The sequence below is a fragment of the Camelus ferus genome, chromosome X (assembly GCF_009834535.1).
Source record: "Camelus ferus isolate YT-003-E chromosome X, BCGSAC_Cfer_1.0, whole genome shotgun sequence".
NCBI classification, from domain to species: Eukaryota; Metazoa; Chordata; class Mammalia; order Artiodactyla; family Camelidae; genus Camelus; species Camelus ferus.
In genome coordinates, this window is record NC_045732.1 from 89,366,892 (window position 1) to 89,394,851 (window position 27,960).

A 27,960-nucleotide genomic window follows, 5' to 3' on the forward strand; every position below is an offset into this window, starting at 1 on the left:
TGGAAAAAGAAATAGATAAACAGGATTTCCAATTTGTCGATGGAAAGCTGCTTTTGCGACAAGGCTTGCTCCACAAGAGCGACTTCCTGTAAAGCTTCCAGAGTTAGTGTTCGTGGGGAGTCTAAAGCAGGGTCCCCTTTTAAGGTATTAAACAAATGAGACAATTGACCTGTAGGGATGCCAAGAACTGGACGAATCCAGTTAATGGCCCCGATAAATTTTTTGAAAATCATTAAGAGTTTGTAGATTTTCTGTCTGTAAGTGAATAGGTTGAGGCCGGACAGTTCGGTGGAAAACAATGTAACCTAGATATTTCCAAGGTTGTTCAATTTGCACTTTATCTGGAGCGATCTGTAACCCAAAAGAAGCCAAAGAGGACTGTAGAAATTTATAAGCAGAGATTAGTTGTGTCTGCGAAGGAGCTGCTAAAAGAATGCCATCCATATAATGATGGATCAGCCAGGTTTACCACACTTAAAGCAGGTCACAGCAGAAGGGGATTTCATTAAAGCTGCAAGGACCTGAGCATGATGGGTTTCAGTTCCCACATTCTGGCAAGCTCTTTATAGTCGGCTATAGTTTTGTTTTGAGTTTGAATACTGGCAAGAGCTGCCTGGCAATCTGCATTAGCATTTTCATAGGCCATCTGTTGTAAGAGCACTTTTGCTGCCTCCTGATTCTCTACTTGGCGAGAGATGCTCTGTTCTAAGCGATTAATAAAATCAACATAAGGTTCTGTGGTGCCTTGTCGGATGGTAATGAAGGAGCCAGTAGGAGCTTTAGTATCGGGAACCTTACACCACGCCGCTAGGGAAATATCAGTACACTGCCTAAAAGCCAGCCTATCCATATGGATCTGCTGCTGAGTGTTGGCATAGTGACCTGTTCCTTCAAGCATTTCTACAGATATATCAATACTAGCATTAGCATTACGAGCAGCTTGTAAGAGACAACCTTCATGATATTCAGAAGACCAAACAGCAAATTGAGCAGGAGTTAAGACAGTTTTTACAAGAGCTCTCCAATCCCATGGAGTCATAACATATGCATTTCCAACCGTATCAAGAATACCTTTAGTAAATGAACTTTGAGTCCCATTTTCAATAATACTAGTTTTTAGTTCCTTGAAAACCAAGAAAGGGACAGCCTCATACTTTACACCTTGCCCACGCCCTGCAATCACTGGGTAAGCATAGCTCTCCCAAATGTAAGGCTTCTTTAAAACATTGTTTCGTAGCAGTTTGTTTACAATCATACTCCTCAGGAGAGGTAGGGGGAGGCGGTGGCAACTGGCAGATTGATCTCCTGTGAAAGAGAGGCAGACGGGCGTAGGAAGGACTGGGGGAGAAGAAGTAGGAGGAGAGGAAGGGGAGAACGGGATTCAGGTTCAGCATAATTATTCTGCGAGGAAAAATACAAGGGACATAAAGCAGTGCGTATCAAACTCCAAGTAGTTAAAATGGACGTGGGGATTTTTTTCCCCTTGCTGATGTCTAAGTTTTAAATTCTTACCAACCTGTTCCCAGAGTTCTAAATCGACTGTTCCATGGTCTGGAAACCAGGGACAAGTCTCCTGTACCATTCGTAACAATTTAACAAGTTGCTCTCCCGACACGGTGCAGTGAGCTGCTTTCTTTCAGCAGCTGCTGCAACGTGCGGAGGTAAATCATCTATTTCTTAGATATTTGTTGACCCACAGTAAGAAAGAGAAAGGAAAACAAGGCTCTCGCTGAAATCTGGGCACGTTGGCAACTATCCCGAGTGGGCATTGCTGTTCCCTTACCGGGATGAGATTTATGGGGATCTGGATGCAGTTTCTCTCTCAAACTGAAACGTGCCATTCCGTCTCTGCGTAGTCAATGACGTCGGGGTCACTAGTTGTGGGTTCGTCACCAGTTGTGGGTTCTGGCCAGCAGAAGTCCCACCGACACGGAATGAATTACTCAAGACTGTGGAAAAGTCAAGAGAGCGAGAGGGAGTCGGGAGCCAACTCCACGAGCCTCTCAACTCTCTCATGTTTATTGAGTACAGTCAAAGGAGGAATGCAGGAATTTAGGGAGGGACAGGGTGGGATCACAATGAGTACAAAGGCTTTGCTTATTGTTGGTGTTTGGCTCAAGGTCAGAAGACCCTTTTTGGTGAATCATGTTCGTGTTGAGCCTTTCAGCTTATCAGGGAGGAATGTTTGAGAATCAGCTGCATAACAACTTGGACTCAGGCGGCTGTGCCTGCCTTAGGTTGCCCTCTCAGGGGACCTTCCCCGTCATTGGCTCACCAGCCTTCTCACCTCTGAGTCTGCAGCTTTTTATAACTTGTTTACCATTCCAGCCCAAGGCTGTTTTGGGGATAGAAGACTATCTAACAGCAGGTCCGCCCAGTGTTTATAGCCGAGGGCCTGGGTCATTGCTAAAACCTCAACTATGCAAGCAAGGCGGTTACTAAACACATCTTCTTTAAGGAGATAAGCGGCTGGGGTCTGTTACATTTTGTTAACCGAATCATGGGCTCCCATAGAGATACACACCTTGGCCATCCTCCTCTCTATCCCATGATTCTTCTTGTCGACCAAGACTCTTCGCATTTCTTTGGAGTCTCTTCCTGAAGCCTGCAGCTGGAACTCATTCATGCTACAAATAAGCCACAGGGGCCCCCAGGGCAGCATCTTAGGGCCTCTCTTAAATGTCAGGCTGTCATCTCTGACCTCTTATGGCCTCATCTTGCTGGTGGGGGTCACTGATAGGATGTCTCCCTCTGCAAGCTCCAGGCAGGATGTGTGGCCAGGTGCCATTCTGCCCTGGGATTCCCACCCTGTTCATGCTTCCTGTCCTGATATTCTTCCCTTCCTTTCCAAGTCTCTCAGCACTTCTCCTTTCTTTCTAGAAGCTTTAGGCAAGAATCCATTTCCTTGCCTTTTTCAGCTTCCAGAGGCCATCTGCCTTCTTGGGTCATAACCCCTTCCTGGCATCACACCAACTTCTTGCTTCCATAGTACTATCTCCTACTACTTGCTCTGCTCTTCCTGTCTCTGATAAAGACTTGTGGTGAGTTCAGGGATTGGGGGGTGACCAGGATGAGACAGGACCACGAGAGGCAGGGGCACACAAACTTTCTTTGGGCGGCACTTGGACAGGGTTGAATGAGAGGGGAAGTCCCTCCCAGCAAGAGATTTTCCAGAGACAGAAGCAAGGGCCATCACTCAGATGCAGAACAGGGCGAGGGAAATTCCAGGGAAGAAAGGGAAATCAGAGACAGGGCTTCAGAGTCTAGGCAATGTCACGCCGCAGCTTAGTCGGGAGTCTCTGGGTCAGACATCAGCACTTTGGGTCTTTTACAGCCCCAGGATTTGACTGATCTATGGTTAGCAGATGTTGGGTGACGTTTTGAGGCACATGTAAAGTAGGTGGGCTCTAAGTGGCTTAAAATAAGTTTTTGTACTATATTTAAAGGACTTGGATGTATAAGAGTTTGAGTTTGGCACCAGAGGGCTTTAGGGTGATGGTTCCAGCCTGCTGTGAAGAAGTTAACAACACAGGGGCTTGCCAGGAAAATCCACCTACAGCTGAGGACAAGACAAAATGAGAAATGAGGAACAGTAGGGGGCATATGTACCTCCCTTAACTTGCTTACTTTTCTCCAAAGTCCTAAAGCAATCTTTTTGGTGGTTTTGAATATGATGAAAGCCATGGATTCACTTTTAGAAAAATACACATCACATCCAGTTTCCAAAAGGTTTATAAAATGTCCAACCCCATCCACAGACCTTCTAGATCTGTGCTGGTCAACATGCTAGTCACTAGACCCATGGGGATACTTAAGTCAAAATTGATTAAAATAAAAAATTCAGCTCCTAGCCACATTCCAACTACTTGACAGTCATCAGAGCAGAGAGTTCTGTTGGACAGCTCTGCTGTAGAAGTCTACCAACCAAGGCTAAAACCCCTCGCCTTAGATAAACCCCTACAGATCTGGTGGGCTTTAACCCCACTCCCAGCATAATTCCAATTGTCTTGTGTCTCTGTATATAGCTAGGCCACAAAAGAAATGGGGGAGCAATACTTCCAGTGGTGAATAATCCTGAACGTCCATCTACCTTTGAGTAACCCTTAGTCACCTTCAACCAGAGGGGCATCTTAGCCAGGGCCATACCTTGCAAGTCAGCAAACGATCAATCCCTCATTCCTTTCCTCTGGAGGGTATGTGTAGTTCAGGCAACATCACCGTGACCCCCGTCCTGCACTAGCATTCTAAGTGGCTTTCCCATGAGAAAAATACATGGCAACAGGGCAGGCCAGCAGGAGCTGGGGCTGCAATAATAACCAAGGACATCCGTCACATTCATCACGCCTTGTGCCCGCGGCTAGTGATCTAAGCCTCCCACATCTATTCGTTCCTTTAGCCCTCACCCCGCGTTAGGAGCCGGGCTCTAGTGCTAGGCCCTGAATGCAGATGAGGGGACGGAGGTGCGGCTTAGGAGGACTGAATAACTTGTCCCAAGACACAGAGCAAATAAATGCCAGAGGGAAATGGTGAGGACGTTAGAATTGGCACATTCCTGCAGTGCTCGTGTCTAAAAACATCCCAGTGTTCTCAATGCGACCTCTGAAGTCACAGAGGCCTTCACATAGCTGTCCCCACAAGTCTCAACACTGGTACCCACCCGTGTTCTGCGGTTCCTCTCTCTGCATTTGCCGAGATGCAGATACCTTAGATAAACCCCTATAGATTTGGTGGCCTTTAACCCCACTCCCAGCATAATTCCAATTGTAGCTGACCTCTCCCTTGGAGTAGGACAAGGAAAAGAACACTCATGACTTCCCAGCCAGTCATGACAAATGGACACTGTCCCCATGTCCCCCTTTATCTAGATCGTAGCCTGGACTTGAGCCACACACCCATCTAGTGATAACCTGCTAGCCGTGGGACCCTGGCGCCCAGGGCTTCTGTCTGTAACAGGAGAAGAATCACAGCATCTCCTTCATAGAGGTTCCTGCGCGGATCCCACTGCACGGAAAGGAACAGCAGCGTGCCTGGCACAGAGCAAGCGCTCAGGAAAGGTCATTTCCTAGGAAGCTTCTATTTCCCCCAACTCCGCCAAGGCACCTAACCGTCGCTGGAGGGCATCCAGGGACCTTGCTGCTTGGGCTGCGGACCCGCCTTTAATGAGCTCCAGCCTCACAGCTGGGCAGCCTTCCCCGGACCGACCCGAACCTTCCACCACGTCCACCAGGGAACTGACCCTTCGGGACTTCCCACGTCGGCCCTTTCGGATGCAAACTTCACTCCACCTCGGGGCTGATGGCTTGTCCCTAAATCCTCCTGAATGAGCCGGGCCCACAGGGCCCGTGGGTGAAGAGGGCTGTGAAGAGAGGGCACTCGGGGAAAGGCAAGGCGGGCAAGTCTACAAGCCGGTTGAAAATCGGCTGCCTGCGGGGCGGCGCGGCCCCAGCGCGCTCCTGGGGAGGATGTTCCGCCGCCCAGAGGCGCGCTCCCCGCCCGGGAGAAGCTCGGGAAGGCCCGGGCAGGTCGCAGGGAGCGGCGGCGGGGACCCGGGCCGGACAGGGACCCGCCGCCCGTCACTCCCTCGCACGCCCGCCGCCCGATCGGGGCTGGAGGCGGCCGGTTTGCGCAGCCCGAGCGGGATGGGTGCCCCGCTACCCGCGCCCGCGCCCCAGGGATGGCCACGCCCTCTGGCCGCTCCGGGACTCACCGCCTCGGCGCCCACGGCTCTCCCAGGCTCACCGGGTGCAGCTGACCAGGGCGCAGGTACGGGGCCGCGCTGAGGCCCGCAGCTCTGAGGCCCACCGAGGCCACGGCGCCCCAGCTGGTTCCGCTGGGGCGAGTTGGGCTCCTGATTCTGGACTAGGCTCTCCGGCTCGCCGGCTCCTGCAATGCCACCCATCCTTGCAAGGGGCCCCGGGCGCCTTTACAGACTGGCACGGTTGCTTTTCAGTATTAGAGCTCCCAAGAGGAGAGGCCTTCGGGTGGTGAAAGTGCAGGAACTCTTTCCCTTCGGGGGGTTCTGCTTCCAGGAGGCCGCTGGTCCCGGGAAACCTTTTCTGCAAAGATTTCCTATGCAGTTGCTATAGTTATTTGTTTTCCTCTATCCTAACTCTTGGTCCAGTTGGAAATTACATTTTGGGGTTGTAGGTTTTAATTTTAGAAATTCCTTTTCCTTCTTAGTCTTGCTCATCATGACCTTATTCAAAATTATAAGATTTTCTTCAAGTTGCTTCCACCCATCAAGTCGTTGGCTGCTCAGGATCACACCTTGATTCCTTGAGTGAATCAAGGTTGAAACGTTTAGGGTAAAGAAAATGTCTTTTAGATTTTATATAGTTTCTCTTTTTACTTAGTGTTTCAAACATATGAGCCGAAATGTAACTACAGATGGCATCAGGGTATTAGGGGTTTAGATGAGAAAACTTTAATTTTGTAGAGTTTTATAAAAGAAAACATGGCTCACTGTATGCTTTTACTACTAGGTTATAAGAAAAATTGAAGAGGGCTTTATACTTATTTCCATTTTCATCCTAAATGGCTAACTGTATAATCTATAGATAATTTCCATTGAAGATGATTACAAGGAATAACTTTGTGTAGATTAATATTAAACTCAATATGGCTTAAAAACCTTACTATTTCAAAAAAAAAAAAAGGAAAAACAAAAGAAAAAGAAAATGACTTTATCGGACCATCTTCATTGGTTTGTGATTCAACTGAAAGGTAAGCCTAGGAACTGTCCAGAAGCAACAGCGCCCTGACTTCTTCATTGTCATAAAACATTCAGCTGAAAATGCCCGGCCTCAGAACATAGCTTTTTAAAGAATCGTTCTGAAAACGATTCTCTAGTGAAGCAAACATCGCTAGTAGGTTTACCATCACCGATAACGCAGAGTCCTCTGGCACATTTTGGGGCAGCTTTGCTTTGCAAAGAACCTTATCTTCCAAGTGTCATCTGCATTTGCGTGTAAAAAGTCAGACTTGTGCTCTTTGTTTACTTTCCTCCTGGGCAAGGAGATATATTGTCTGCTTTGATTGGTTTCTCACAGTGACTTTCAAAAGATGTCAGTTTTATCCCCACTGTCCAACCGAGCTAGGCAGTTTCTTCCCTTTGATTCGTATGGATAAATTTTGCCCAAATGGCTCAATATTGGGTAAACCCTGATAATCTGGAGACACTGACAACCCTAGATATTCAGGTACTTAGAAAGATGTCTTATCCAGAGGGCTATGCTAAGCATTACAGGAGATATAAGATGAAATAAGGTTCCTGTCCTTCTGGGAAGCAAAATATAGTAGGAAAAGCCCGGGATGACAATAGGAGACCTAAATTGGTCTAAAATCTGCCACCGGTAATCCATGTGATCCTGCGGAAGTCGCGTCCTACATCTCAATGTCTTTATATGTCAGAGAGAAATATAAATGGAACCTACACCATGAGGTTAAAACCCATCTAACAAGAATAAAACAATAATAAGTTGGGAAGGATGTACCAGCGAACCAGAAAAGGGTTTTAAAAATAAAAGGGACTGCTGTTCCTGATCTAGAGAGGAGCCTGACCAAGACCAAAGTCCTTTTACTCAAGGAATCCCCGGACAAGCCTAGCGATGACTTTCGGGGCGGCGGCCCTTACCAGGAGAAATTCCGGGTGGAAAGGGCCACCGCCTGCCGGTACGCGGCGCAGGAATAATGTGGACGCACGACACTCAGCAAGTCGCGAGTCTGAGACCGAGGCACCCGGCATCAGCGGGCTGCATCGCTCCCAGGCTGCAAGCCGCATTCGGGGCGCCTCTAGGCCTCCCGAGGGCCCAAGACTCGGTGGCCTGAACTTTTTTGCATCCTGAGCTGAACCCGAGATGGGCAGGACCCGTGGGACGGTTCCGGACTCGCGGGGTTGCGACTCCGCAGGTAGAGGGAGGGAGCTGGCTGGGCGTGGCTGTCACGGAGCCACCGGAAACGCATTCTTCCTTTTCCGGTTGGGGCCCGGTCCACAGCCCGCGACCCCAAAATGGCGAGTCGGGGTACGGCCCCTGGGCGCTAGCGGGATCGGAGCTTCCAAGGCGCCTGCGCTCCCCGATCCCGGCGACTCGGCGCTCTACTCGCCGGGCCTCGCGCTTTCCCGACACCGCCCCCGGGGGCGCGGGAACCCGGACCTTCCTTCCTCCCCGCGGCAGCGGGAGGCGTGGCGGCTTCATCGTCGAGCCCAGAAAGAGGGAAGTGGCGTCCACGGAAGCCAGAGCTGTGTGGAGGTAATCGAGAAGCTGATTTTTCCCTCAGGATTTGGTCAGGAGAGCCCCCGAGAGATACCGGCCGCCCGTGCCAGCTGCGTGGCGATGAGCGGGGATATGGGGGTCCAGTAGGGGCGAAGCATTTTCTGTTTTGCGGTGGCATCCTTGGCGGGCGGCGGGTCGGCCTGAGAACCGGCGGGATCTGTTCTCAGCAAGGCCAGTACTCAGGCTCCTGCGGCCACATCTAACCTCCCGAAGCAACCTCTTTGTACCCTATGCGCAGATAGAACCCAGGAATGTTGCTGAAGCACGCTGCGAGGTTGCCCGCGTCTTGAGTGCTTGTGGGCGCCCTTGCGGTCGATCTAGAAGGTGTAGGTGGGGGATGGGACAGTAATGCCTTCCGCTGCACCCAGCGAAACTCTCCCGTTTTCGCTGGCTTCTGATTGTGTCACTGGAGAAAGGGTCGTTTCAGCTTCAAAAACATTCGTTTCTGCTGACAAAGAAATACAGGAGGTATCCCTGTACCGCCTGAGCCCGGACAGGCAGCAAGGAACCAACTATTACTTTGAATACCCGTGACATCCTTGAAAAAACTTTGTTTTGTTTCTTCTGGATCGCCTCAAAGAAAACCAGATCCTCAAGGTCATTCTCAGCCTTGCTTAAAGGTCTGTATGACCCTGAGGAAATGTAAACTCTAGAGAAAGGTTACCTCTGCTAGGACCCTTCCTGTCTCTGAAGAACGTTAATCATCACTTTTTCTTCTTTCCTTTTTCACAATCTGACATTTGGATATTTTGTAAACAAAGCCAACTAAGTTTCTCCAGTTAAGTAAGCAAAATTTTCATACACAGGTATAAAGCTGCACAGTGCCCTTTATAAGTCTTCCTAAAAGGTACCCCAAAATTGACACCACCTGATTGCCCAGCGGGGGATATTTGCTGAGAGGAATAAGGTTACGTTTTCTCTGATTACTTCTTTTCTGATCTGGTTATCTTAGTTTTCTTTCCAATATTAACACAGTGGAAAAGAGAGTGTCAAATGTCCCATGAAGCAAAGGCGTCAGTCTTCATAACAGGATGAAGGGGCACAGAGGTTGTTTCCCCCCTGACTAAAGACAAAATACTGGAAGGATCTATTAAAATTTAGAGAAAGTTAAATATGCCCCATTTGTAAAAGTGGGACAGGAAGCATGCAGATTAAGTACTGGATGATATCAAAGCTTCTCTTAGCGAACGGGTGCCATTTTTTTCATCTATCAACCTTAAAAAAAAGAGAGAAAGTGGTAAGTTGACATTTGTCTTCCATGAACTGTGCTTTGCTTCAAAGTTGGGTAACAAAGGAAAGGGGAGAGGCATGTCCTGAAGTAATCTTGAGTAATCATGAGTGTCCTAATACTTGGCAGTTGACTTGAAAGGGGAGGCAGAACAGGACCTTTTCTGTTCATTCTTCTCTAATAATTATAAATAGCAAGTAAATATGTGTCATATGGCTTTCTTCTTGACATGTGCTTTTTTTCTCCCCTCCCTCAGTGCCCTTGGGGAGAAGATCCACTCACTGGTTTTGTACCCAGCCTGACAAGGCCTCTGTTGTCAAAGGTGGCACCAGGAGGATGTCACACATAGGAGTAAAACTGTTCCTAGAGCAAATGATGATGAGACATCTGAAGGTGAATGCATGCTTGTACCCACACATGGAGGCTTTGTGGGAGACTAAGGGGTCTGTGAAAGAGAGCTCCAGTCAGAGTAAGGAATCCAGCCCACAACTGGACAGTCTTGGTCCTGAGAGCGCTCGCCAGCACTTCCGGAGCTTCTATTATCATGAAGCACCTGGACCGCTCGAGGCTGTCAGCCAACTTCAGGAATTATGCCATCAGTGGCTCAGGCCAGAGATCCACTCAAAAGAGCAGATTTTGGAACTGCTGGTGCTAGAGCAGTTCCTGACCATTCTGCCCAGGGAGACCCAGAACTGGGTGCAGAAGTATCATCCACAGAGCATCAAAGAGGCTGTGGCCCTGGTAGAACGCTTTCAGAGAGAACCTGGTGGAATGAGAAATGAGGTGAGAAGAAAGATTCCTTACATGTACAATGAAATAGGGTAAAGGTGGATGCTTCTGGGTGGGGGAGGGGTAACTGAAGAATGAGATGGATTGGATCACTCTTGTATTGTTCCTTTAGAATAGCTAAGTGGAATCAGAAATCACAGACTTGAAGCAACAGTCAGCCTCTAGGTTTCAGAGTTCCTAGTAGTCTTCCATGGCCTTAGAACACAGACATGCATTTTTCCCTCTTTACGTTGGGGGGTGAATTGAGGGTGGTGGGCCTAGTCTGGCATGGCCAAGGAGACAAGACTTAGAGAAATCAAAAGCAAGAAAGAGAAAGGAGAAAAAAACCTGGACAGCACTTAAAGGTCAAAGGAGAGAGAGGGTAGCAAACCAGAGTCTAAATTAAATATCTCTGGGGAGACTGCAAAGGAAGAGAAGAAATGGCAAGAAAAAAGGGAAACAAAGATATGGAAGGAAGAAAAGTGCCAACAGAAAGTGGAGAGAATTGAAATGCTGAAGGTGGTGCCCTGTGTTGTGGGGACGCACATCTCTGCGCCAGAAGCAGAGCCTCCGCTGCCCTCCCTCCGTGCTCTGTCCCGGCCTCACTGGTGAGCGGGGAGCCACCCTCGGGAGATGGCAGCGTGCTTCCTTCCCTCCAGAGCCCACCTTGAAGAGCACAGGTGTCTTTATTATAACTGAATCATGTAGAAGAAGATTAGAGGCCCACTCTTCCCCCATTTTTTCCTGCACTATATCCCCTTTCTCCATGAAAACCTTCTTGGGACATGGGAGGGTTGGGAAGTCTGATTGGCAGGAGAACCTTTTTTATTCACTTCCTGATTTTTTAGCGAAAACTAGAAGATAAAAATCTACTAAGTCAAGGATCCAAGTCAAGAAAGCAGGCAGCGGAGGCAGCGAGGCTGCCCCCACCCTGCTCGCGGGCTGAGCTGTGGCCACAGGTGCATGGGCGGAGGCTGGCAACAGTCACAGCTTTTTTCATTTCATCCTCAGTTTCCAGATCTTGTGTGTAGTTCCTGTGAGAAAACTGTGGCACAAGATCTCTTCAGTTTTTTTTTTTCTTATTACTTCCTTTAATGTTACACACTCCCCAAGTCAGGGCTCTGCTCTTGTTTGTTCCTCCACCACCACCCCTAAACCAAGAGTTCTTTGCTAATAAGGCTGGGGATTATTTCTAGGTCACAGCTCAGGAGCTGGGAAAGGAGGCAGTGCTCTTGGGAGAAACAGCACTGGCCCCAGGCTTTAAGTGGAAGCCAGCAGAGCCCCAACCAATGGGTGTGTTCCAGAAAGACTGTTGGAATACATACCAGGTACTGCAAGAACAGCTGGGCTGGAATACTCGCAAAGAAAGCCAGCCTGTGTATGAAAGAGGTGAGGAGCTTCATAATAATTCTCTTCTCCTGGGAGCTGTGGTAGCCCTTGGTTCAGCTAGAAACGTCATGGGAATTTTCCAGGTGCCCAGCTGTGCCAGCAGTGAGGATGTCTCAGGGGGAAGTACAGTAGGTCGGCCAGTGGTGGGTGAAGGTGAGGGTCATTCTGGGGTCCAGAAATACCCAGACCACACTACCCTGGTACTTGGCAGCGTGGACCTTGCCCCTTAGAAATTTGAGAGGAGAGAAGAAGATGGAATGGGGACAGGTGGGGTCATCTCACCCTTATAAGTTAGAGGAGAAATTGGGATCAGAAATGGGCTGTCAGTGGCAGAACAGGAAGAGGAGTGCACACCAGGAAAAAGGTAAAGAAAGACAGAAATCTCCCACATTTCCTATCATACCCTGGAGGACCTGAGTCTTTTGTTTTCAGACACCTCTAATTCTTGCCCAGCTCAGTGAACAGTTTATTTTAGGAAAGGAGAAAAAGAATGGATTTCTCTTTATTAATTTCCGTCATGAAATCAGGGGAAACAGTCACCTGGGGAAACACTGCTTTTATGGAGTGGTGGATATTTGGTTCTTATTGACAAGGAGAAGGCCACTTCTGACCCCCCCCCACACACACACACACTTGTGAACTATCTTTACTGGAGTAGTCCTGATGTTCTGTATTTTAGAAATCAGCTCAGAATATTCATAAACAGAAAAGAGAGAAATTTTTTCTTCTGGCTCTTTTCCCCCCACAGCTGTGCCTGCTCAACAGATTGTAGCCTTGTCTGAGCAGAAAAGCACCCCAAGCTGGAAGATGGCATCTGAGCTCATCTTGCCTGAGTCCCAGGTGAGCTGTACTTTCCAGCTTTTTCAGGCAGCCTGAACGTGGCCTTGTCTGCTTTTCTCTGCTGCCTGTGACCCACAGTACCTGGCAGGGGCTCGGAGGCATATTGGCCCCAGCTGTTCTCTAGGCAACTAGACTTGGGAACAGTGGGAACTGGGCACCTGCCAAGCTGTGCACTGACCTCCTTGGCGCCTTCCTTTTCTGCCATCTCACTTTTTTCCCCTAAGTCTTACACTCTTAACTTCTTCAGTGACTGGCCTGCCGTGTAATTCAGAGATGAGTGATAGGATGGCTTCTGTAGTAGCAGGTACTGAACAAAAACTCGCTCTCTCTTTTTTTAGAGTTTGTTGACATTTGAAGATGTGGCCTTGTCTTTTACCGAGGAAGAATGGCAATTACTGGACCCTACTCAGAAGATCCTCTACAATGATGTAATGCAGGAAAACTACGAGACTGTCATCTCTCTAGGTAAAGATTCTTTCCTTTGTGTCAAAGTTGAGTAATCTGTTGCATCCTCAGTTTATGGAAGATGCACTCCTTTGAGGGAGTCCTAATGTTCCAGTAGCTGGTTGGTTTTCAACTGGATGGTGTGCAGGAAAGGAAAGTCACATCCAGATCGCCTGGGCTTTTTACAAATACACATCTCACTTCTTTATTCTAAGTAGAGCTTTTTTAAATTGAAGTACCATCAGTTACAATGTGTCCATTTCTGGCGTACAGCATATAAATACATATATTTGTTTTCATTTTCTTAAATAGAATTCTTGACCTGTCATGCTCCTGCCTCACCCTGCAAACCTCCTCTTCCCATATCTTTTCCATCTCAAAGGCACCATGGTTTACCCAGTTGCTCAGGCTAAAAACCTGTCAGTGCTCCTTTATTCCAGTCTTTTTGTTACATCCCACAACTGCTCCATCAGCAAGTCCTCTTAGCTCTGTCTTCAAAATAGAGCCTAAACACAACCACGCCTCAACCTCTTCCACTCTCACCATCCTAGCCTAAGCCACCTCATCTCTAACCAGGTCTACTGAAATCCCACTGAGCTCCCACTTCTCACATGGTTTCCATCTCTCCGCCTTAGGTGTATTTCTTAGCTTCCTCATTGCACATCCACCTCCAAGCACAGTAGACTATGAAGAAGATACTGAATCTAAGATTCTGCCATTTAAACATCTGGAGTAGATAAAAGTATAAAAGAGTCATTCACTCTTCCTGAAATTAGCCTGGAATTAAGATGGCAGTCCAGGGCCTCAAAGTTTTATTCTCAGAGCATTATTGTTGCACCCTAAACTTAAAGTGATCTGTTTAGAACAAGGGGAAGAACCCCAGACTCAAGGCCCCCAAGAGTTCTAGGACAATCTTGGGGTAAGTTTATACATCAGAAGAGGAGAAAATTCCTTGATAGGAACCTTTACAGGGGATTACCATTTTAAGGTTTTGTTCCTGAATTTTTTAAATTAAACTTTTTATTAAGATAATTGTAGATTCACTTGCATATTTAAAATGTAGTACAAAGAAAAAGCATGTGCATTTTACCCATTTTCCCTCAATGATAACTTTTGCAAGAGTATATAACATCACAACCAGGATACTGATACTGATACAGTCCACTGACCTTATTCATATTTCTGTTTTCCCTTTATTCACTTGTGTGTGGGTTTGGGTGTGTGTGTGTGTGTGTGTATATTTAGTTCTGTTAAGTGTGATCACATGTGGAAGTTTGTGTATTCATCACCATAATCAAGATACCGGCCAGTCACATTACCACAAGGATCCCTCCTGTTGCCCTTTTGTAACCGCACCCACTTCCCTCCCACACCCGACCCCATCACCAGCCTAGGCCAACCACTGATCTGGTCAGCATTTTTAAAATTTTGCCATTTCAAAAATGTTATATGAATAGAGTCATCAAGTATATAGCTTTGGGGGATTAACTTCTCATTCAGAATAATTCCCTGTAAATTCATCTAAGTTATTGTGTGTATCAATAGTTCATTCCTTTTTACTGCTGAGAAGTATTCCATGATATTGACATACCACAATTTGTTTAATCATTCACCCATTGAAAGATATCTTTGCTGTCTTCAGTGTTTGGCTTATTGAGGATAGAGTTGCCATGAACATTCATGTACAGGATTTTGTGTAGAGATAAGTTTTCATTTCTCTGGGATAAATGCCTTAAGAGTACAATTGCTGATTCATATGGTAAATACACATTTAACGCCAAACTGCTTTTCCCAGTGGCTGTACCATTTCACGTTCCCACCAGCAATGTGTGTGATCCAGTTTCCCCACATTCTTGCCATTGTTTAGTAGTATCACCATTTAAGAGATTTTTTTTTTTGCCTTTCTGTTAAGTGTGTAGTGTTATCTCAGTGTGGTTTAGATTTGCATTTTTCTAATGGCTAGTGATGTTTTATTGCTTTCCATGTGCTTATTATATTCTCTTCAGTGAAATATCTTTCGCCTGTATTTTGATTAGGTTGTTTTTTAACTGTTGAGTTTTGAGAGTTCTTTATAGATCCTAGCTTCTAGTGCTTGCTTGGATATGTGGTTTGCAAGTAGTTTCCCAAAGTCTGTGTATTATTCTTTTTATCCACTTTCCATGGGTTTCCACAGAGTAAAAGTTTTAAATTTTTAAACTTGATGACCAATTTTTCATTTTTCCTTTTATAGATTGTATTTTTGATATCAAGGCTAGCAGTCTTACCAGCCATAGATCCTTAAAATTTTCTGTTTTTCCTAAAAGTTTTATAATTTTACATTTAAGTCCATGATTCATATTGAGTTGATTGTTAACGTAAGATATGAAGCTTAGGTTTGGGGTTTTTTTTTTTGCCTAAGGAGGTCCAATTGCTTCAGCCTCATTTTTTGAAAAGGCTGGCCTTCCTCCATTGAATTGCTTTTGCACTTTTTGTCAAAGATCGGTTGGGCATATTTGTGTACACCTGTCTTGTTGTACTGAGTTGTGTGTCTGTCCCTCTGCCAATATTGCCCTGTAGCGATATAATATAGTTAGCCGTAGTATTTATCAGGTTGAGTGGTTCTTCCCACTTTATTCTTCTTTGTTAAGATAAAATTTTATTTTAGCTATTCTAGGGCCTGTTCCTTTCCACATAAAGTTTAGAATAAGCTTACCTATATCTATAGGAAACTTTGTTGGAATTTTGCTAGAAATCACATTAAAACCTATATATTAGTTTGAAGAGGATTAATATCTTTAGTATGTTGATTTTTTTCGATCAGTGAACACAATGTCTATTTATTCAGGTCTTCTTTGATTTCTTTCATCAACTTTTTATAATTTTCAGTGTACAGGTCCTCTACACGTTTGTTAAATATACATGGAAGCATTTACTTTTCATAGGAGCAATTGTACATGGTATTTTTTTAAATTTTGGTTTCTGTATGTTCATTGTTTTCATATAGGTATGCCACTAATTTTATGTTTTGTTCTTTTATCCTGTGACCTTATTGAACTTGCTTATTAGTTCTAAGAAGTTTATTTTTGTAGACTTATTGGGATTTTTATACATAGAAAGTCACATCATCTGCAATGCCTTTTCTTTCTTTTTCTTACCTTGTTGCAATAGCTCCAGCTTCTGGTACTGTGTTAAAAAGTGGTGAGAGCAGACATCTTTGCCTTGTTCCCAGTTTTATTGTGGAAACGTTAAGTCTTTCGCTATTACGTATGATGTTAGTACAGGGTTTTTTGTTGCTACTCCATCAAGTCAATATAATTCCTAACTTTCTGAATGTTTTTTATCACGAATGGTTGTGAGGTTTGTCACAACCACTCATGATACTTTTTTTGTGTCAGTTAATAGAATTATGATCTTTCAAAGCTTGTTGATATGGTGGGTTATGTTGATTGATTTCAAATGTTGAACCAGCTTTGCATACCTCAGTAAATCCTGCTTGATCACGCTATATGATTCTTACATATTGTTACATTCAGTTTGCCAGTATTTGTTGAGGATTTGTGTATTTAAGTTCATGAGAGATGTTAGTTTGTAGTTTTCTTTTTTAATACTGTCTGTGTATGACTTAGCTATCAGGGTAATTACTGGCCTTACAAAATGATTAGGGTAGTATTTCTTCCTCTTCTCTTTTCAGGAAGAGATTTTATAAAAGTGGTGTTAATTCTATAAATATTTGATAGAATCCTCCAGTAACATTATATGAACATGGAGATGTCATTTTTGGGGGCAGCTTTTTAATTATGAATTTGATTTCTTTAATGGTCAGAATGCTATTCAGATTATCTATTTCATATTGGCTGAATTTGTACTTTGTAGATTTTGAGGAACTGGCCCATCTTTCCTAACTTTTAAAATTCACGAACATAAGTTATTTATAGTAGTCCCTTATTACCTTTTTTAATCGCTGCAGAATGTGTAGTGATATACTCAGTTTCCTTCCTGATACTGGTGGTTTGTGTCTTCTCTCCTTTTATTTTTGTTAGTATTGGTACAGGTGTATCGATTTTATTAATTTTTTTAAAGAACAGGCTTTTTGTTTGATTATGATTTCTGCTCTGATCTTTATTATTCCTTTCTTCAACTTGTTTTAATTTTATTTTTCTTCTTTCTAGTTTCTTGAGGTAGAAACTTAGATTTTTTTTTTGAGACCTTTCCTCTTTTCTATTGTAAGCATTTAGGGCTGTGCCTTTTCCTCTGAGCATTCCCTTAGCTGCATGCCACATTTTTTTGATATATTGTAATTTCATTTTCATTTAACTGTGCATTTTTTAATTTCCTTTGAGACTTTCTCTTTGAATCATGGATTACTTAGAAGTATACTGTTTCTTTTCCACATATTTTTAGATTTTTCTGTTGTCTTTCTGGTTTTGATTACTAGTTTGAGTCTATTTTTGTCAGATTGCCTTTTCTCGCTCAAGTTGTGATTTTTTTTTTTTTTTTTTGGTTCTAGATCTGATGGGTGATTTTTATTGTACCCTGATCATTTTGTCTGTTATGTTAGGAGAGTCTGGGTCCTACTTAAATATTTTATTTTAATAATCAGTCACTCTGGTTTAGTTTAACACATAGGTTCTTTCCTACTTTAGTGGAGTATGTGTCCAGTGACAGTTTAATTTTCAGAGCCTTTATGGTGTTATTTTGGTCTCCTTGGCTTGTATGGTGCTGCTAGGATCCCCATGTATCCCTGCTGGTACTGCCTGAGGGGGAGGAAGATACTTACCCAGGCCAGAGTGTCTCTCACTGGGACTCTGACCCATAGGGGTGAAGAGGCTTCCTGGGCCCGGCCACTCGTGGTGAGGTCCCTCTTGCTAGTGCTGCGTGCCCACTTTGGTGTCTCCTAACTGGGGTTCTGATGTTGTCAGAAAACTTCCCACTCAGATTGGGGAAGGAATCGGCCTCTCCAGGCAGCCTTCTATGGCTAGGTTGAGGTTTGGAAAACAGTAGATCTGGGTTGCCTTCTTTCTTGGCTGTGGGGGTGTAAGACACCTGCTGTGTTACTTTACTAGGCCTAGGATCCCAAACCATTTTGCCTTCTTACCACTTAGAATTCTCTGTTGGTTGTGTCTTGCATTCTTTAATGGATTTGTTGGGCCTATCAAGGAGCATCAGGAAGAAATGGGTCTATGCAATTTTGTCCAGATTGGACCAGAAATCGCTTGTTCCTGTATTTTTAAAAGAGTCATTGATTTTTGTCTTCATTCCTATAATTTTCTTGTTCTGGTACACAGATGGCTGATTCTTCTGTTTATTCCAACAGGGTTAAAGCTGAAAAATGACACTGGAAATGACCAACCTATATCTCTTTCTACATTAGAAATACAAGGATCAGGATGCAAAGTATTAAGAAAGGCCAGAGTGAAAGTTGCCCAGAAAACACCGGGCAAAGAAAATCATGGTGGTACACGCAGGGTTCGGAAGCGGCATCGGGCTTTTCCAGGGAAGAAGAGAAGGAAACTTTCAACTTGTAAACAAGAGCTTCCAAAGCGTATGGATCTTCATGGGAAAGGCCATGCAGGAGAGAAACCTTTTAAATGTCAGGAATGTGGAAAAAGCTTCAGGGTTAGCTCTGACCTGATTAAGCACCAGAGAATTCATACTGAAGAGAAACCTTATAAATGTCAAGAATGCGATAAGAGGTTTAGATGGAGTTCAGATCTTAATAAGCACTTACTGGCACACCAAGGAATTAAACCATATAGATGCTCATGGTGTGGGAAAAGCTTCAGTCATAACACAAATCTACACACACACCTCAGAATTCACACAGGAGAGAAGCCCTTTAAATGCTATGAATGTGGAAAAAGATTCATTCAGAACTCCCACCTTATTAAACACCAGAGAACCCACACAGGTGAGCAGCCTTATACTTGTAGCATATGCAGGAGAAACTTCAGCAGGCGCTCAAGCCTTCTTAGACACCAGAAACTCCACAGGAGAAGGGAATCATGTCCAGTGTCTCCAGTCTGAAGAAAGTCACCATCTCAAGCTTGCCCCTTGAGGTGACAAAAGAGTACAGAGTGCTGGGGCCCCCGATCCTAGGGCTCTGTCATCAGCCACATTTGGGAGGGGCACATGTCACACTTCACCGAAAGGAATCTAAACTCTCTCTTTTATTCAGCATTGTATCTTCAGTGCCCAGCACTAGACTGATACATAATGAGTGCTTTATAAATAAAAGAATAAAATAGCTCTCATGTATCTGTAGTCAGCTATCTATCTGTATCTGCCTGGTTACTCAGCCTCCCTACCCTCCGGGATCTAAATTTTTCAGGTATCAGGTGCTCAGCAAATATATGATGGCCACAGGTCCTCCTCATTCTTTCTCAGGAGAGATGGAAAATAAGAGTATACAGCTCCTCAGAAGGGAGCGCAGAGACAGCTACTTACTAAGTTACAGGCAGTTTCTATGTCATCCTATCTACATGAACAACCAAGCCCAGAGTTCAGTGAACTTTATTCTGGAACAAGAAGAGAGGGTTGAATGTTTGTCCCAGGAGAAGTACTTCCATTCTAGTTGCCTCTCCCCTGAGCACTCACTATTGCATTGTTTTCCGTCAAGGAATTCCGAGCAGCAAGCAGAGGCCTGAATGCCCACACAGACCTAGGGACCGTGAAAGCACTAGGGACCTTTCTTCCTGCTGATCTCAATTCTGAGGTATTTAGAGTGAAATGATGAAGGAGGATACCTTCATCCAAGTATCTGTCCCTGTAAAAGGCACAGGGCAGTGGTGAATGGCCTTTTTTGACCATTATGTGGACTGGAAGGCTTTCAAGTTGATGTCATACTGCTCTGGGACCTAAAGGGAGACCCGTTTTATGGCTGTTCAGCCACAGCTCCATACACTTGGAGGCTTTGCAGGAAGGCCTGCAGTTTGGAAACTGATTTATTGAGAACAGAGAGGAGAGCCCTGTGGCCTCAAGGCCTCATAGCCTCGGTGAACATTGGATGCCAGGAGCGGACGTCCAGTCAGAGCAGAGTGAGGCCTGTGGCTTAGAGTCCTGGCTCAGCGAGAGCGAGGTCAGACAGACATTTTTTCATGTTGGTGGTTCCTCTTCCTTCCCCACTGGCCTCAGTGAGTGCAGTCAGCCCTCCATATCCACAGGTTCCATATCCATGGATTCAACCAACTGTGGGTCAAAAATACTCCAAAAAAAGTTCCAGAAAGGTACAAAAAGTAAAACATCAATTTGCTGCACACTGGCAACTATTTATGTAGCATTTACATTGTATTAGCTATTACAGGTAATCTGGAGGTGATTTAAAGTATATGGGAGGATGCACATAGGTTATATGTAAATACTACACCATTTTGTATAAGGGACTTGAGTGTCAGATTTTGGTATCTGCAGGGGGGCGAGGGGTGTCCTAGCTGTATCTCCTGAGAAGACAATCTGATGTTAAGGGAATGGCAAGGAAGTTGGAATACATGGGTCTATATCTATGTCAGATCCTAGTTTAAGATGTTGTCCAAGCCTTCTGTATACTTACTGTTTCATAAGTTGTTTCATATTAAACATTAAACAAAACTCCACTGTTACCAAATTACCCCGAGATGACCAACATTCACTCTTTTAGAATAGATGTCATCAGATAGTTTTTCCATCGAGTCCTGTCTAAGTTTGTTTTCATGCTTGTAGAATGGAGAATTACTATTCCTTCCTCTCAGGACTGCTGGGAGGATTACGTGAGACACGTGAGCATGCCTAACACTGACTGGCCACAGAAGATGGTCCATAAACATGTGGAACATTCTTCATCTTTCCGCTGATTATTTTAAAAAATCAGTTTGTCTACTTGTCCAGCTTTTAAGCATCCATAATGAGTTTTTCATAATTTCCAGCTGTTTTTTTAAGCTGGCTAATGATGGTCAGAAGGGTAGCCTTCCGGTCTGACATTCCTTTCTAGAGATGCTACTCTCTAGTCAGTGTTAAACAATAAGCCAGTGTCCCCATTCCGCCAGGTACACTGCTAATGAGTAACAGAACCACGATATACAAGATCCCCTGAACTTGGGATGCTTGAAAAAAGGACAAGTGATGGCTAGGGGTGGAATTTTTGTGGACAGTATTTATGTCATTAGGTATATCCTCAAACTCACGAGAGAGGTGACTGTAGAACAGCCACTAAAAAGAATGAAAGAGCTAGCTCACGGGAGGAAGTGATCTGGAAGAAAAGGAGCCCATTATATTCCTAACTATCTGGGATTGTGCCCTTGGAATTAAAGGGAAATGCAACTTTCTACAGAGGGCACTCTGTGTGAATCCATGTTTTGTAGCACCCATCATGCTACCAAAGGACATTTTATTTGTGTAGCATTTAGGAAGAAAAGATTGACTCAAAAATTGAAGGAGGTACTGCATCAATGGAGCCAGCAGTCACTGCCCATTCAGGAGATTCAGCGAAGTTTCTGGAAACAGGTCAGCCAAAGGGCACTCGGTTTTCCCCAAGCTGCCATCCCCAGTTACAACACCTGTGAGCTTCAAAGCCCATCTTGCAGGTCCTCGTCTATACTGACCTTGCCAGGAGAGGTCAAAAACAGGGAACATGGGTCCTATTTCAGAGGTCAGTTTTTTTAAGGCAAGTGGCAGGAAGACCTTTAGATGTGAATGGGCAGAAACAGGAAGAGAACTGAGGATTCCTGGTTCCAAGTTCAGATACTCTGCTTCCCTTTGAATACAAGGGCTCCAGGAAGAAAGGGCGTTTTTGCCCCCACTGTTGTGGGAAAGGATGGAGATGTCAGGGCTCCTGGCTGACTCATTAGTACCTAGTCTTCCCTTTCAACCCTCATGCAGCCTCTAGAGGCCCCATTCCCCATGCAGCCTGACCACTCATATCAGCCCTCACGAGCTCAGAAAAAGGAGAGATGTGGGCACTAAGGAAAGAAATAGCAGAACGGAATAAAGGGGAAAGATATCATTCTGCTGCGTCCTTGCCCACTCCCTCCTCAGCATATGGAACGCAATGCTCCTGTGAGGACCAGCAGGAACACATCATACAAAAGCCCGAGGACCAGAGAAGCAGCTGGAATATTCATTCAGGGGACAGAATGAAGAGGCAGAAAGCTCCAACTTCAGATCCCACAGGTGGAGACAGCTCCGAGGAAACGAAAGCTGAACCGAGCCAGGTGTGAGGGGTGTGGGCTCATATCCCCGACCCGGGGCTCCTGCCCTCAGTGAGTGAGGGACATTTAGGGAGAAGATGGGCTGAGCAAAGAGGAGGAGATCGGAGAAGGAGGAGGAGGCGAGAAAGCAGAGGGCAGCAGTCCGTTTGCATTCGGGTCTGCATTTGTGATTCTTGAGCTTGGAGGTCAAGGGAGTGTGGCTGCTTGCTGGGGAGGAGACACCAGAGCACGGTGGGCCTGTCCATGCCTCTGTGTGCAGGACCAGGTCTTCATCTTCTCCTTCCCAGAAAACAATGGCATGGCTGCTGCCCACGAGCCTGTCTGGGTCCCTCCCAGCCCTTCCTCTACCCCAGACAGCTTCTTCCTCTTTCGCCGCCTGGCTCCCTCTGCACCAGGCCACCCCTGCTCCTGCCACTTTGCCAATTCTGTTCCCACAGAACAGGAGAGGAAGAGGTGCCCAGGAATGGGGCCTAGTGGGTGTCAAGCGAGTCGGGGAGGCTCTCCCGGGTCAACCATCGTGAGGATATGGGGGGAGGGCAGGAGCCAAGGTGAGGGGAGCAGTGGTGCCCACCAGGACATTCTCAGATCTCGGGGACAGCCCAGGGGAAGGAGGCAGGGAGGGCGCCAGGCTCCAGGTTGGGATTTGGGGAGGAAGTGGAGAGGAAGGCGAGGAAATGCCAAGGAAGTTTTCCCTTGTCTTTCCTTAGGCTCTATATCTAAATTCTTTAGGCAGTTAGGGGAAAGTCACAGGTTCTTCCTGAGTCTTCTAGGCCTTGATTTGTTTTCAGCTCAAAATAATCTGCATGCCAGAGACATTTGGGGGTGGGAAATTTTTGCTCCCTATGTGCACAATATTCATGGCAATATGTTAATGATCACTGAGTTTAGATGCTGAATATTTGGGCATTCATGACACTATTCTTTCCATATCTCTGTATATTTAAAAATTTACATATCATTTTGAATTTAAAAATCAAAAGGAAAATAGGAATATAATCGTGTGAAGGGACATGGAAGTTACTACTTCCCTATGGGAAACTGTCAGCCTAGTGAAGTTCGACATCCTTATCTAACAAGGTGAAAGAAACCAGAATCACACAACACGGGGCTTCTAACTCTGCCGGAAATGATCTGGGCCCCCAAGTTGTTAGACTCAATGGTTTGTAAGAACAAGAAGTGGACTTAATACTGGGTGGAATTACAGGTTAGTTTCAAATACCCTAGGTTATGTAGGGGACCTCAAGTTTTGCACTTGGTTTTCTTGGACCTCATCTAAAATGACCCCAGGCATCTGGCAGAAACAAATGAAAATCCTTTCTGGACTAAGATGCTCAAATTCTAGGTCTTGAATTATTCTTATAAATACATTTGAAATGCAATGGACAGCAGGTGTGCAAGGATACGTGGGCACAGAAAGAAACAAGTCTCTGTGAACGCAAACCCACAGAAACAGTCACTTTGCCCATTTCGAGAGGCACTTGCTGGTAGGTTTTGTTTTAGTCTGTTCAGGCTGCACTAATAAAATATCATAAACTGTGTGGCTTATAAACAACAGAAATTTATTACTCATAGTTCTGGAGGCTGGGAAGTCCAAGATCAAGGTGCCGACAGATTTGTCTGGTAAATGCCTGCTTCCTGGTTTTACACAGGGGTCTGCAGACACTTCAGCTCCTTATAAGGGCACTAAAGCCACTCATGAGAGCTGTATCATGACCTAATCACACCCCAAGGGCCCCACATCCCAGTACCATCACACTGAGGGGTTAGAATTTCAATATACAAATTTGGGGTGGGGGAACACAAACATTCAGTCCATAACAAGTTTGTTTTGTTTACTCTGTGGAGGTCTTTTGCCACTAACATTCTATTTTCTCATTGTGGTATTCTGCTTCTCAGCAAATAATTTGCATGGTCAAAGAAGGAATTACTTTGATGACTAAAGGCTGTTAAAAATGCAAATTTTAAGTAGGTGAACATCAGGTGGATCTGGGTGGGCCATATTCCAGGCCTAGTGAAATCCACCATTAGACAAATTCTAAAGAAGGCGGAGAAGAAAAAAACATTAGGTAATAGACTCCTAATTCCATATTAATTATATGTTGATCATACATAGTATTTACTATACCTGGAAAGCATCTCCAAAAGATTTATGCTGTAATGACTGAACAGTACTGATTTGGTTAGTGCTTCCATTTGCAAGAACATATCTCCAATACTAAATAAGATAAGCCTGTTCTAAAATTTTAAGTTATAACTAATATTTTAGGAAAAATTATAGTTGATTATACTTACCAAAAGAACATTTTTCCTTTTGTGTTAAATATGGGAAGATTTAGTCTTTTACCAAAAAAGGAATTAATTTGATCAAAATAATTAATTCCAACCTTCCTTTTAAGAGAAATATGTAGGAGAATCAACTAAGAAATTTAAAAAAACTAAATGATAAATGTTCAAGAAATTCTATAAAGAATTGATTTAATGAATTACATGTTTAATTACTATTTTACTATTTTTTTGAGATTGTCAGGAGGGGAAAAAGGAACAACAGGAGGAAGATTTGCTGAGTCGGGCATTTAAAGCAGGCAATGAGAACAATGATTGGATTTTAAAAATCGCATTGTGAATATAAAATTTTATCAACTCGTTACTCTCACCCTTTCAGGTATATTGAAAACATGTTAAACAGAAAAAAAATGAGGAAGTTTTAATATTTCAAATTTTTAATTGGGTATGAAAGAATATAACAAAAAAGCCTAACCCCCAAAATTATTGCATTCAAAGGCTAAAGGTATGACCAGTATGTGCAGACTGAAGACTCAATGGTCTTTACAATAAGATCTCTACTTTTAGTTTGTTTCTGTGATAATTCATTTTAGCTTTATGGAGATTTCTGACCAAATTGAAGAACTCTGTCTTTTGGGGTTTGTTTTGGGCTATAATCTAGTTTTGTTGTTTCTTGTTGAAAATTTTAAATGTGGCATTTTGGTATTATTTTGTATTCAATGATTTATGATTATGTCTTGTTAATTATATATAGTTATACCAAAATGTTGCTGGAAAATAAATCATGACAAGATTTTTAAAAGCCAATTAAAAAGGAGATGAGAAAACATTAGATGCAGGCAACAACAACAACAAAATAGAATGACTATAATCAACAACTTATTCCAGTAAAGGTACAATACATATTAGGTGACAAGGGAGACAGAATTCTACTCACTTATTTCTCTGGTCATTCAACCAATCTCGGAAGAGCTCCAGTCCCAAATCAGGCGCTGTGATAAGTGCCTTAGGACTCAGTAAACAAGAACAAACACAGGTCCTGCTCTCCCGGAGCTGGCCGCCAATAGGAGGGCAAAGGTCTTTACCAAACATTTATTCAAGTGGGTGTAGAGTTTCAAGTTTTGACACTTCCGCTTCTGACGAACTTGGAGTCATACATAGGGACTGAAGTTAGTCTCTTCCACAAAACAAACGAACAAACAAAATCCAGGTGAAATATACAAAAGAATTCTTTTCAGATATTTATTATCAGACAGTGCAAGACAGTGCTCGCTGAGAGAGGGGAAATAAACCAGGTGAACCCTGGTTTGCCCCCAGATTACTGGCTTGAGAGGATTCCCAAACTGCAGTGTGAAGTGGGGCAACCAAGTAGAGTCCAGTATTTCCTTTGGGCTGAGAAGACAGACCTGGGGGTCTAGGGAGGCCAAAGAGACTAGAATAGGCAGGGCAGAGCAGTGGAGAGGAGACAGCTATGTTTGGGGGGGTAGTTTTAGGGATGTGTAGAGGGTTCCTGTAGAGTCTTCAGTTGAATACTGAGTAGGATATGCATGCGAAGCAATTAAGTCTGATGGACAAAATAACCACACAAGAGGAATAATAGTAACAGTCCGCAGGCTTCACATTGGCAACAGGTATTCATGGGGCTTCCAAGGAGAACCATGGGAACTGGTTCAGCTGAGAAAGAGGGTGTGGGGAGGGCCCCCAGAAGGGAATGAAGGCCACAGTTCCAGGGGCACGTCCACAGTCTGCAGAATCCTCAGATCCATGCTACAGTGGCCTCTGCTGAATCCCAACAGCAAACCTGATCCCTTATTCTGTGTTACTAGTTGCTCAAAGGACTGCAGTTTGTGCTGAACCAAGAGAAAAAAGTCCTGGGACATTTGGAAAAAGACTTACCAAGCACTTAGACAGGCCCTATTCTAGAGAAGAGGCCTCGATTAGATTATGGACCTGCTCGAGACTTAGGTCTTCCCATGAGGCCATGGTCTGTCTGTGAGGAAAGTTTTGGGCTCCCTTTTCACCAACAAGAGCAGTGGAGTAAACCTGAGAAAGTAAACTGCTTGCTGACTCCAGAACTGCAAAAGCACAATCTGCATCCAGGGTCATCTGATATCAAACCTTTGATCACAATTCATTTACCCATGGCCCCAGAGTCCCAAGGTCACCCATACAGGGTTGAAACCCAAACAGGGGTCACCAGAAAATTCCTGGCTGGAGGAAAATGAAATCCTATTCGTGGTTTGGTACAGGCTAACATGGGAACTCCAGGCTCAGTTTCTGGCTGATACTGTGAGGATCGTGAGCTTTGCATTACTCCAAGACCTCTTCTTTGGAAATGGGATGGAGAGGAGGGGAACAGTGCCACTGGGGAGGTCAACTTTGAAGGGATTGAATATACAGTATAGCCAACTGAGACTGAGCCAAATCAGAGAGGTTGGCTGAGATGACCACCATGCTGAATGTTAAGGTCATCTGAGCACTCCCTGGGTGCTAGACACTGTTCTGAGTGCTTTAGAGTCACCATCTCAGTCAATCCTCACAAACTCCTAAGGGAGGAAGTGTTGTCATCCCCACTTCACAGAGGGGGATCCTGTGGATCAGAGAGTTTAAGGGACTTGCCCGAGGTTACACAGAACTGGGATTGGAAATTAAACAGCCTGTCTCCTGAGCTTGTACTCCTAACACTTGTGTGTGCAGCAGCATGTTGCTTATGTGGGCAAATGTTAGCCCTTTCACATAACTATTCCCCAGCAGGGTTGGAGTTCATCAAGCCAATTCATTTTGTGATGGCAGATAAAGATGCTACATTAGCTACATGTATCTGAGTGTTTTCCCCAGACCACAGGAGTTATTCTGAGAAGCCACATTTCTTACAAGAGTAACAATTGGTCTGGAAGAGAGAGCAAAGAAGGGGAGAAAAATTTTTCTTTTTCTCCTTCTCCCACTATCTTTCTCTAAGTCCCAGGACCTGATTGGTTAGGCACCAAGAGGAGTCATGGTAACTCACAATGGCTGTCAGAACCTTGTGGCCACGTGCAATGGCAAGATCTGACAATGGCTACCACCACCTGGGTTACTCCATGATCAGGGCTGAATACGATGAATTAGAGGCACTGGAAGCCATTACCTGGGTACCATTTATGTACCTGTTCCCTGGACACTCAGCTATTTTGTCTCCGAGCCCTTCCTTGGCTTGACAAAATCTCTCTATTAAAAGTTCTCCCAATGGGAGGAATTACAAAAAGTGTCCTAAAACAGTGTTCATTGCATTTCAACAGGTCCACTGGGTAATGTCAGTGATTGTGGTCTCAAGACCCAATTACCCAGTGAAAATTGCAAGGCAGTTCAGTCCAGGTAGGATTCTTGACACTTCCTTGATCTCTGGATCCAGCTTTGGCTATAACTCTCAAACTGTTTTTTAGTAAATACCAATTTGCATAAGTGGGGTGTTTAACTATAGAAAATATGGTTGTGAGTGGTCAAACTTCTCATGCCATATTTCCTTGTGAGTCTCTGATACAGAACAACTATATGGTTAACATTAAAGTGTGTGACCCATGTGGATATTGTTTAGAGG

General features: G+C 44.6%; 1 protein-coding gene across 3 annotated transcripts; it reads left to right on the forward strand.

The window, feature by feature from the left end:
- Window positions 1-5,743: 5,743 nt before the first annotated feature.
- On the forward strand, window positions 5,744-19,176 carry ZNF75D (zinc finger protein 75D). Of its 3 annotated transcripts, XM_006191201.3 has the most exons (6): window positions 7,917-8,249; window positions 9,758-10,284; window positions 11,466-11,658; window positions 12,407-12,498; window positions 12,837-12,963; window positions 18,236-19,174. In XM_006191201.3, exons 2-6 carry the CDS (start codon window positions 9,838-9,840, stop codon window positions 18,943-18,945), a joined length of 1,569 nt encoding a protein of 522 aa, XP_006191263.2. In that variant the 5' UTR covers window positions 7,917-8,249; window positions 9,758-9,837; the 3' UTR covers window positions 18,946-19,174. The 3 variants fall into 3 exon arrangements, with proteins under 3 accessions (XP_032330893.1, XP_006191263.2, XP_032330894.1); XM_032475003.1 differs by lacking the exon at window positions 7,917-8,249 and having other exon boundaries at window positions 9,758-9,894; XM_032475002.1 differs by lacking the exons at window positions 7,917-8,249; window positions 11,466-11,658; window positions 12,407-12,498 and adding an exon at window positions 5,744-5,763 and having other exon boundaries at window positions 18,236-19,176.
- The last annotated feature ends 8,784 nt before the right edge of the window (window positions 19,177-27,960 follow it).

Bases quoted from the DNA above. Each gene is read 5' to 3' on its own strand.
- ZNF75D (XM_006191201.3), top strand. From the start codon at position 9,838: ATGTCACACATAGGAGTAAAACTGTTCCTAGAGCAAATGATGATGAGA. The intron at 10,285-11,465 runs GTGAGAAGAAAG...GATTATTTCTAG, and splicing joins CTGGTGGAATGAGAAATGAG to GTCACAGCTCAGGAGCTGGG. The intron at 12,964-18,235 runs GTAAAGATTCTT...TTATTCCAACAG, and splicing joins CGAGACTGTCATCTCTCTAG to GGTTAAAGCTGAAAAATGAC.